At 37.5% G+C, this 11,169-nt stretch overlaps 1 protein-coding gene across 3 annotated transcripts; it reads right to left on the bottom strand.

Annotated features, from left to right (window-relative positions):
• Nucleotides 1-6,668: 6,668 nt before the first annotated feature.
• On the bottom strand, nt 6,669-10,921 carry LOC104238323 (uncharacterized). Of its 3 annotated transcripts, none has more exons than XM_009792647.2 (9): nt 10,709-10,921; nt 8,817-9,344; nt 8,627-8,692; nt 8,270-8,436; nt 8,035-8,182; nt 7,860-7,947; nt 7,391-7,764; nt 7,175-7,279; nt 6,669-7,083 (listed from the first exon to the last, which is right to left on the bottom strand). In XM_009792647.2, exons 1-9 carry the CDS (start codon nt 10,847-10,849, stop codon nt 6,775-6,777), a joined length of 1,926 nt encoding a protein of 641 aa, XP_009790949.1. In that variant the 5' UTR covers nt 10,850-10,921; the 3' UTR covers nt 6,669-6,774. The 3 variants fall into 3 exon arrangements, with proteins under 3 accessions (XP_009790949.1, XP_070016486.1, XP_009790950.1); XM_070160385.1 differs by lacking the exon at nt 10,709-10,921 and adding an exon at nt 10,150-10,228; XM_009792648.2 differs by lacking the exon at nt 10,709-10,921 and adding an exon at nt 9,523-9,608.
• Nucleotides 10,922-11,169: the final 248 nt, after the last annotated feature.

Below are 11,169 nucleotides of genomic sequence, written 5' to 3'. Positions count from 1 at the left end.
AGTTAGTAATTGTAGGGACATTGAGATCGATGAAGTCATGAAGGCAATACGTAAGATGAGAAGGGGTAGAGCTACCGGGCCAGACGAAATTCCGGTTGAACTGTGGAGGTGTGTGGGTAGAGCAGGCTTGGGATGGCTTACTGCATTGTTTAGTGTTATATTCAAGACTAATAGAATGCCTGAAGAGTGGAGGTGGAGTACAATGGTCCCGTTGTATAAGAACAAAGGTGATGTCCAGAGCTGTAACAACTATAGGGGCATCAAATTACTAAGTCATACCATGAAAGTTTGGGAGAGAGTGGTAGAAATGAGAGTGCGAAGGACGGTGTCTATTTCAGACAACCAGTTCGGGTTCATGCCGGGACGATCTACCACAGAAGCTATCCACCTTATTAGGAGGATGGTGGAACAGTACAGAGATAAGAAGAAGGATCTCCACATGGTGTTTATTGATCTGGAGAAAGCGTACGATAAGGTTCCTAGGAAGGTCTTATGGAGATGCTTAGAGGATAAAGGGGTACCGAGTAACTATATTAGGGTGATTAAAGACATGTATGATGGAGCTAAGACTCGGGTTAGGACAGTAGGAGGCGACTCTGAACAATTTCCAGTTAGTACGGGGTTGCACCAAGGGTCTGCGCTCAGCCCATTCCTATTTGCCCTGGTGATGGATGCACTGACTCATCATATTCAAGGGGAGGTTCCATGGTGCATGCTATTTGCTGATGACATTATTCTAATTGACGAGACAAGAGGCGGCATCAACGAGAGGCTAGAGATTTGGAGACATGCTCTTGAGTCTAAAGGTTTCAAGTTGAGTAGGACGAAGACGAAATACCTCGAGTGCAAATTTGGAGTTGAGCCGACGGAAGCGGGAGTTGAAGTGAGGCTTGACTCTCAAGTCATTCCCAAGAGAAGGTAGTTTCAAGTACCTTGGATCGGTTATTTAGGGGATCGGGGAGATTGACGAGGATGTCACATACCGTATAGGGGTGGGGTGGATGAAGTGGAGGTTAGCGTCGGGAGTTTTGTGTGACAAGAAAGTGCCACCGTTACTAAAAGGAAAGTTTTATAGAGCAGTGGTTAGGCCTGCCATGTTGTATGGAACTGAATGTTGGCCGGTAAAGAACTCACACACCCAGAAGATGAAAGTAGCAGAGATGAGGATGTTGAGGTGGATGTGCGGGCATACAAGGATGGATAAGATTAGGAATGAAGATATTCGAGAGAAGGTGGGTGTGGCCCCCATGGAGGACAAGATGCGGGAAGTGAGACTCAGATGGTTCGGGCACATACAGAGGAGGAGCACTGATGCACCGGTGAGGAGGTGTGAGCGACTGGCTGTAGTGGGCACGCGGAGAGGTAGAGGGAGACCTAAGAAGTATTGGGGAGAGGTGATCAGAGATGACATGGCACGACTTAGGATTACTGAGGACATGGCCCTTGATAGGGATTTATGGAGGTCGAGCATTAGGGTTGTAGGTTAGGGGAGAGTGTGAATATTTCTACAGCACAATAGAGGGAGACTATCCAGTTAGGAGTTAGACTAGGAATGTCATTAGGCGTCTATTGATGCAGGACTTTACCTTCTAGTTGTACTATACCAGCCATCTATTTCGTATTTTCGTTGTCGTATCCTGTATTTCATATTTCATATCTCTTATATATTGTTGCTGTTTTATTACGCATTTTTACATAACTAATGTATCATCTCCTATTGCTTCTTTTGAGCCGAGGGTCTCCTGGAAACAGCCTCTCTACCTTTCGGAGTAGGGGTAAGGTCTGCGTACATACAACCCTCCCCAGACCCCACTTGTGGGATTATACTGGGTCGTTGTTGTTGTTGTTGTTGTTAGTAAGTCCAATGAAAGTAATTGATAGGTTAATTCTCTGTGGATTTGACTCTGGGCATAAATACTCAGGTTATATTTGCAACGTCCGCATTGTCCTTTTATAAGGCATAGTTGGGCGTGATCAAGAGACGTAGAGAGAATTCTCAATTATTTGCAACAACATCAAATTCAAACAAACAATGTTTTTTGAAACAAATTCAAAGCTTTTTAATGGTTGTCAATGATATAATTATTGCTCTCTTGTGCAAGATACGTGGGAGGGGGGAGGGATGTGAAGAGAGAAACGTGTGGGAGTGGAAGATATGTTAGAGTAATTTTAGGATACTAATTATTATCATTAATTCCCTTAAAATGTACACAAATAGTAATTGGGTATATAAAATATAATTAATAAAACTTGAATAGAGAGAGTAATATAATTTCATATAGTGTATAGGCCATGTAAAAGTTCCATTAAGCATTAACGAATAACAGGCCAAGCACCTCATTATTTGGGCTTTGACAAAAATGGGCCATCAACCAAAGGCTCACATCAATGATATCGGTGGACCCATAAACACCAAGGGCCTGTGCTTACTTCCAATGGATACAGATCCCTTCTCATGCGGGGGGAAGAAGCCAAATTATAAGACAAGAGGTGGGCCCAAATGGAGCCCATAACGCAAAGGAATCTTTTCTTCTTTTCCTTTATTTGGTAATAAAAAAAAAGTACAGATAATGACGTAGTAAAAACATCATCAATCAACTAAGATGTCTTGTTGATGAGACAACTGAGTGAAACGTAGTAAGGGTGAATCTGGCGGTGGAGAAAAAATCGGACGGCTGAAAATGACTGAAAGTTTAGCAAAATCCCGCGGGAGGCACGGGAGCTTTATTAGTAAGTGGGATGGGACAGAAATGTGACTCTGAGTTAGCAAAATCAAATCAGAGTACAGTGTTCTTTTTTTACTACTAAGTACAGTATTACTTTTGTTTTAACAGGGCACATGCAAAAAGTACAGTTAAGATTTGAGAGCTCTTTTGACTTGTTCACAGTTTCACGTTGAATCACTATTCGTTTCTTCCTTCCACTTTGGGTTTTTGCTTTTTGATTATTTCATAATAAGTACACATTAATTAACAAAAGTATGCAACTTCATCATTATCTACTTCATTTGTTATAAACTGAATTTTGAGAGACCGTAAGAGAGATAGAGAACTACACAAGTTATTTTGAACAAGGTGGGGAAAACCCCACACTAAAAGAATTTAAAACCTATTGTAGTACTTTTAAAAAAAAATAATCAAAGCACACAATAACTTAGCGAAATTTTCAGTTTTTTTTTTGGTACATGATTTCTATTGTATGTTCTTTTGGATATATCATATCCTTAATGAATTAATAGATAGTTTAACTGCTTTTGTTTGGGGGGGAAAAGATACAAATACAAGAAGATCACAGAGTGAAAACAATCTTGTTTGAGTTTCTCTCTACTAATTGAATTAAAAGTATCATCAAATAAGAAAAGAAAAAGAAGATTCTATACAAGTCCAGGGGGCAAGAGGATTGGCATTGGGGAATGGAGGAAAATCATGACCAAGAAAGTCAGTTATACACAGCTTATGGTTGTTATGTATCGTTTCATAATGTTCGTATTGTAATTGTATTATATTGTACCGTTTTAATATATATAATATTTAGACATATTGTATTATTTATTGTCGTTTCATGATATTATGTACCAATAATATGAAAAATAAACTTGCAATGTTAAAAAAAAGAAGTAAGATACAAAGTAAAATTATTTTATAAAAAAGTTGGAAAAAGGATAAAGTAGGATAATTTAATAACAAGGAAATGCAAAATGAGAGCAAAATAAAGTAATAACGTGATCACACCAAATCAATCGTTACATAAAGTGACACTTTTCGTTATTACGTAATGACGGATTTAGTGATATGATACAATAAAATATAAGTAACAATCAAAACAAATAATATATTTAAAATAACAATACAATACAATCGGTAACAACCATCCAAACAAGACGTAAGATATATCCAACAATTAACCAACATACAATACGATCTTTTAATGTACTGAAGTGGATAATGTTCGGCTTAAAGTATGTATATTTATATGCATGTTGCCTCGCATTTTACTCATAGATTTCAGATGTGTAATGTAATGGTTTGTGCTAATTAGTAGTATTTTTATGCATAGGAATCATCCAGAGGCAATTTGGGACGAGGGTGCGTGAATTGAAGCGAAAAGGGGAAGAAACGAGAAAAGGCCACAAAGTAGCGTCACAGGTAGCATGGGGCACTACCTGAGGCCCAGTTTCCAGAAGCATAAAATTTCCAGCGCCAGGGCTAGCACCCCACGTTACCCCGGACGCTAGTGATGGAGACTTGTCCTATTTCGCCCAGGACTTGGTTATTTCGGCCTATACACCTCCACCTTATATAAAAACAAGAAACCTATTTTGGATCAGGAGACGTCACTTTGAGAGAGAAACATAAGCAAGGAACACTCGGGAGCACGAAATTCATCGATTCTTCTATCCTCCATCTAGTATTCATAGCTTTTATTTTCAAATAATATTTTGATTATTGTTATGAACAAGAGTGGCTAAAAACCTACATATTTTGGGGTTATGGGTTGTTCTTGACTATTGTAAATTGACGGTGGATTATTTTGCTTGACTTTATCATATTAATTTATTTATTCAATCTTGCACTTAACTATTCTATTGCGTAGTTAACAATAGAGTACTATCTACGAATTTATAGTTGAACTCGAAAGTGGGAACTACAAATTGCATGTAGAATTGAATAGAGTAAGTTCTTGAATCCGGGCATCGCAGAATAGATTCGTGATTAGGATAGGCATATTCTAATTGTCTTACTTGGTTATTTTTGCAGAAAATATACATGCGTTCTTGTCAAGTTTGATTCTATAGACATAAGTTGGCTTGAATATGTGAGCGAACCGTCAAAAGAACTTCGCGGGCATAATAAACCCTACTAATCAACAAAATTAGATAAATCAAGTGATTACATCAACCCGAAGAACGCAATAGGAGAGACGTTAATCCCATAACCCTGGAACCCATCTCATTAAATTCTTCCTAAGTGTTTGTTTGCTCTACTTGCGATCTTATTTTCTTACTTGCTTATTAGTTCGTAGTTATTTAGTTATAAAAATCAGGCAGAATACATAAAATACCACCCGAACTTGTACTCCAAATCCCCATTACACACTTTTTGATCACGAAAATATTTTTACACACTCAAACCTTTCAGATGTGTGTCTATGACACACTACTTTTATGACGTGACATGCACGTGCTTTTCACACAAAATAGGCGAGTGAATTTTGAATTTTTATATGCCACATGTTCCTTTTTTATTCTTTATTTTTTTAATCATCATCTTCTTTGTCAAGCACAAGCAAAAAACTCTCCGGCAACAATGGAGAAAAGAAAATTTGTTTCTTTTTTCTCCAAAATCCCACCAGAAAACATTTCATCCTCTCTCTTTTATCCTATATTTTCTCCTATATTTCCTTCCATTCTTTCTTCTCAAAAACCCCTCTTAAAAAATCTAAAAATCAGAGATCTCGGCCCCAAAATTTATCAGACCTTCACCATCTTTTTATTGTTTATTCTAACTGCTTGAGGCGATGGGTTGGTTCCTTTAACTTTATTCTAGTATTAATATGATGTTGGTGAAGTAGGGACTGCGAACGAAAATATAAATTTGAATGGAGGAAGTGGATGTAGATTCATGGATAGGTAATGAAGAATAGTTGTCGGTGGGGGGAATTTTGTGCTTAGTAGTATAATTGGCGGCGAAAGGCGACAATTTGGGAATATTTTCTTCAAAGGAGTATGGTGGTGTCCAACGACGACTATGGAGGATGGGCGTCAGAGGATTGGTTGAGTAAGGATTTCATGGTGGTGGAGAGTTAATTCGGTGGTGAGAGATAGAATTTTCTTCTTGTTTTGATGCACATGGAAAATGAAGCATGTAAAGCATGTCTTTATCAAATAGTGAAAGGGATTTTGGGTGATTGGGGGTTCACGGCCGGGCGGCGGTAGAGTCTGTGCTTGGGAAGAAGAAGAACAGGAGTATTTTTAAATGTTTTCTTTATTTTTCTTAAGTTAACACATGTGTCGTCATCTCATTGGTGCGTGATATACATTTATTTGGAAAGAGTGGTCAAATATAAAAGTAGTGTGTCATAAATACACATATGAAAGGTTTGGATTTGTTAAAATATCCCAGTAATCAACGGGTGTGTAAGAGGAATGTGGATACAAGTTCAGGTGGTATTTTATGTATTCTACCTAAAAATCACAATCATCTTCACATTCACTTGAGCATTAAATTTATAAATAACTTAGATTGGACAATAGTTGCTCATAAATCCTCGTGGGAACGATACTTTCTTATCACTTTATTACTTGTCGACTATGTATACTTGCGTGTGCGTTTAAACCCAACAGTGGATAATTGAAAATGTAATTCGTGGTTAAAGTAAAATTCACCAAAAATACTGTGAAGAAAGAATTAGGTTGAACTAGCTTAAACAAGCTGCAAAGAAAGGCATTTGGCATAGCTTAAAACAGTAAACTATAATTCCAAGTGTCAAACTAACAACTCGCTGATCAAATGTTATGCACACCAAAACGAAAATAACTACTGGACAATGACCAAAACTTTGCTTCATATTACAGAAAGAGTGGATACATAGCTGATTAATTTAATGGAAAGGACTAAGGAGGCAGACTAAACTAGCTTTACCAGTCAACTTAACAATTAAAGATTTAAAAGGGATAATGGAAAATGGATTCATCTACCTTAGCATGTACAAAACACACATCATGAGACCACATATGACAATTTCTACTTCTCTACATAGTTTTATTAAGTTATCTTAAGTTTTGCCACATCCTGGACCTCCTAGTGTGAGAACCACTCCTTCAAGTTCACTTCTTTGCTTTGCATCTTCGTCTAGTTGAGATAATCTCATTAGTGATGTTGATCTTCTAACTGGAACCTTCCCTAAGCTCTGTCGTCCGAGTTCTTGAACTTGCATTTGTACCAACTGTTGAGGTTGCCTTCGACAAGCTAGACTTACATGGTTTACGTGTGTGTTTGCGTAGTTGACACCAATATTCTGTCCTCGAGGGGGTGAAGGATTCTGACCAAGGACGGGTCCTCCTCGTGGTAATAGATCCGGTGCCTTGTTTATAAGAAGATCCAAGTGAATGTTGAGTTTAATTACTTTGATAATTTTGGTTAAAGTGAGTGGTATAGTAGGTATGTGAGCTTACCGGAGCAAACAGAACACCTCGAAAAATCTTTCCGTTAACAATGGCTGTCATTAGATAACCAGAATCAAATGCTCCATCGACTTTTCCCCGGATCTCAGCCCCAATCTGAGTAATATATATACAGATATTAGGTTCTTATTTAACACAAAAAAGGGAATACTACAATGAACGGTAAAATGACCAACAAAATATTGCTAACTTGAACGGCGTATATACCAAGTTGTGGAATCGTCCGGCCTCCAAGGATTGGCATTGCACTTCCGGCTTATCCATAAGAACAGCAGATACATGTCCTGAGTTTGACGGAATTAATTGTTCACGAAATAATTGCATATCACGAGGATTCCTTGTTATGACATTCTTCTGGTTTGGCTGGCAATTGTTAGGGGTCAAGTGTTGCTGTCTTGCTAAGAGAAACCGTTGTGATGCAGTTCCAGAACCGGAGCCTGGCTTAACAGAGCTCATTTCTGGATCAGGTTGGGACGGAGGTGAACGCTGAGATAGAGAAGGAGACTGATCTTCCGGCTCCGACTCCAGATTAAATATGTGTGAATTGTTACTCATTCTTCTCCTCTTTGGATGCAATGTGTCTTCCGAAATACATGAAAGTTATTAAGTTAGTCATGCCTAGTTCATTTCTTGAAACTACTTACTACTAACATGACAAAAACATTTCATAACCTACCAGAACTAAAGCGAAAAGCTGCTTTTGACTCAAGCTCTTGAGATCCCGTTGCTACTATATCTTCCTTCTTTCCCCTACAGATAGCATCCTGTTAATCCAATTAAAATGAATCAGATATTTGATCTCAAATAGTTAAACTTCATAAGAAAAGAATCAAGATTTTCGTCTATCTTACCGAGCTATTGTGTATCTCTCTCAGAAACCTTTTCTTATCATAATGACTTGTATTTCTGCCACCAGAAACGCCGCTATTCCCATTAGGATGTTCTACTTCAAACTGCAAGATAAGCAACTCATTGAGCGGCCGCTCATCCTCACCACAACTGCAAGGTTGAGGAAACAAAATTTAAAGATACAAAATCAACTGGAATTAACAGGAAAGAATGGATTAAAACTGGAAAAAGACTCACCCTCCGTAGATTACAATATCTGTGTTCCTGGCAGCAGCGGTATGAGAAAATCGCCCCTGTGGTTTTTGGCCCATTACATCAAGCTGAGTCCAAGAAAAATTTGTCACATCAAGAACCCAAACATCATTGTAGTACTTCTTGTCTCCAACTCCACCAATCACATATACCTGTAAAGCACGGATTTGCAAGATCATTCAGATAATTGCTCAACTAGAATGAAGGTTCAGCACAACAGTTGAAAGTGCGTCTATACGAGCACACAATTATTAGTAAGGAGAAAAAGATAACAAATTTTCACTCCATACTAAAGCAAAGTAACTATTTACAGAAAGACTACAGACAGCATCAGTTACTTGCCTTTGACCCAAAATTCACAGAGGCATGACCCGCTCGAGCACCAGGTGAAGGTCCAAGAACATCCAGCTGGTAAGAAAATGAAGTAACCATCAGCTTACGCAATCTTTAGATAATCTTTATCTCAATATCCAGACTGTGAATCAAACATCTATATGAATTAGAAAGGAATAATGAAGACTGAAGCAAGTACCTTTAACCACATTAGTGTATCCATATCAAGCACATCGACATCACCTTGATATCGGTCACCACAATCTCCACCATATATATAGAGCCTATTACCGATTGCAACAGCACTGTGGCTATCCCTGGGAATAGGCATCTCACCCCTCACTTCGGGAGACGTCCACTTCATACTTTTTAGGTCCAAAACATGTAAATCATTCAAATAGTTCCCCTCGCCTTCACCGCTACCACCAAAAATCACTATTTTATCACCACCAACAAGAGTAGCCGTGTGACTTTCACGCGGTGAAGGCGGAATGCCTTGGCATTCAAGTTGACTCCATTCTTGGCTCCTGATATCCAATATGTGGAGATCATTGACCTTCCTCGAACCATTTGTACCCCCAAACACGACCATCCTGTGGCCAACAAGAACAGCACTGTGGCTATCTCTTGGCCCTGGTCCTTGCCCTGTAGTCACAAGAATGCTCCAAGCCATTGCCTCGAGATTTAGTACAAGTACATCGCTAAAATGTAAACCACCGCGACATCCCTGAAATGGAGAAATATGACTTAATTGAATAAGTTGTAAGATTGTAACGGTGAAGTTATGTAATAGACATATTACATTTAGCAGCTAAATTTCTGAGTGTATTTAAAACTGCTAGAACATATCAACCAAATAGCAAATAAAATTGTCTAGACATATGCTGATGAACATATTAACACACCAATTAGCAACCAATTAGCAAATCTCTCAAACAGAGAATATTTTTTTTATCAAACACGTGTCAAACAGGACCAAGACATATTCAGCCTAGTGGAAAGCTGTCTTCTTGATCAGGGCCAGAAGCCGAAGTCCAAACTCTATATATATTAAGAAAATCACTTAAAATATGTAAAAAATGAAATTCAGAACCCCGTTACTAGCATGTTATGTAGCTATCCTAGAATTTAGAACTCATAAAGTTCAAATTCGCCTCTGTTCTTGATAAATCTTAACGGATTAATTTTCACCTACCAAAAGATGTTTTGTTTTGGGCAACATTTAAGTCCCACAACAACTATTCAAGAACAGTGGGGAAAAAATAAAAATAAAAATAAAATAGCACGATCCTCCTGTTTAATATCTAGACAACAAGAAACATAAGGAAATAAATAAATAAATATATAAATTAAAAAAAAAAAAAACATCTTATGAAAAGTTTGACATCCTCCCCAACCAAACAATGAATATTTTGCGTGAAAGATCAATTTTTGTAGTTTTTGAGTTTTTAAAAAGTCCCAAAAACCGAGTTAAGAAACCTTTTTTTTAAAAATATCATTAATAAATGACAAACAGTAATGTAAAACTCAACCGAGATGAAAAGGCCTTGTCCATTCTTTTCCTTGAATCGTCTTGAACATCAACAAATTCAAATACTAGCTACAGAAAAACACTAGTATTTTCTAGGTTAAAATCGAAATATAGAAAGTACAAAAGAGACAAAACTGAAAGCAGAAAATTGAATTATCCTTCATTTTATTTTCCCTTTAATTCCATTCTTTCATTTTCTTGTTTCTTTTCCTGGAAGGAAAAACAAGAAAGGACCATGCATCTATACACCAGTTTAGTTGAGCTGATTTATCAACATTAGGAAAAAAAAAAAAGAAGAGGTATACTATAATATAGTGAAACAAAAAGGACAGTTTTTTAGAAAGAGTAGCAGCTAATAACCAAAAATAACCACACAGTAACATGAAGGAATGAAAGCACGGCACAACTAACTCATAGTTTTTCAATCCACAACATCCTCTCTGCAATGGGAAAATACAGTTCCAGCCAATATTTTTCAAGAAACAAATATAGAAAGAAGAAAAACTTACTATTATCAAACTTACAATAAAAGAACTCATGAAAAAATATTCTCAACTTACCCCAAAAACATAAACAAAGCCATTAGAGTAACAAGAAGAATGACCCCATCTTTCAGAAGGATGAACACCCATCACCTTTGGATATAACCACATTGTCTTCTTATTCTTCAACTGTACTACTTCTCCACCTAAAGATCCCATTTTGTATTTAACTCTCTATCTTTTTCAGTTCAAGAACTTTAAAATATAAAGGAGGAAAGAAAAAAAGATAGTAATAATAAATGAATATTAGTATAAGAAAGGAAAATTAGGGGGGTGGGGGGGTAGGTGGTAGCTAGATAGGGGTCAAAGAGGACATGAAGAAGCCAAGTGACATATCAACTATCAATGTCAATATAGACATGATATGATGGGCGCTTTCACGTCTAAATCACTGTGACACCAACACCAACTGGAGACAGACGCCGTGAGTTTGTGACTGAAAACAATATTATTACTCCACTATACTAACTAGTTTTCAG

This window comes from Nicotiana sylvestris, chromosome 1, assembly GCF_000393655.2.
Source record: "Nicotiana sylvestris chromosome 1, ASM39365v2, whole genome shotgun sequence".
Taxonomy (NCBI): domain Eukaryota; kingdom Viridiplantae; phylum Streptophyta; class Magnoliopsida; order Solanales; family Solanaceae; genus Nicotiana; species Nicotiana sylvestris.
Note: the sequence above shows the minus strand (reverse complement) of the source record. Positions and strands in the feature narration are given on the sequence as shown.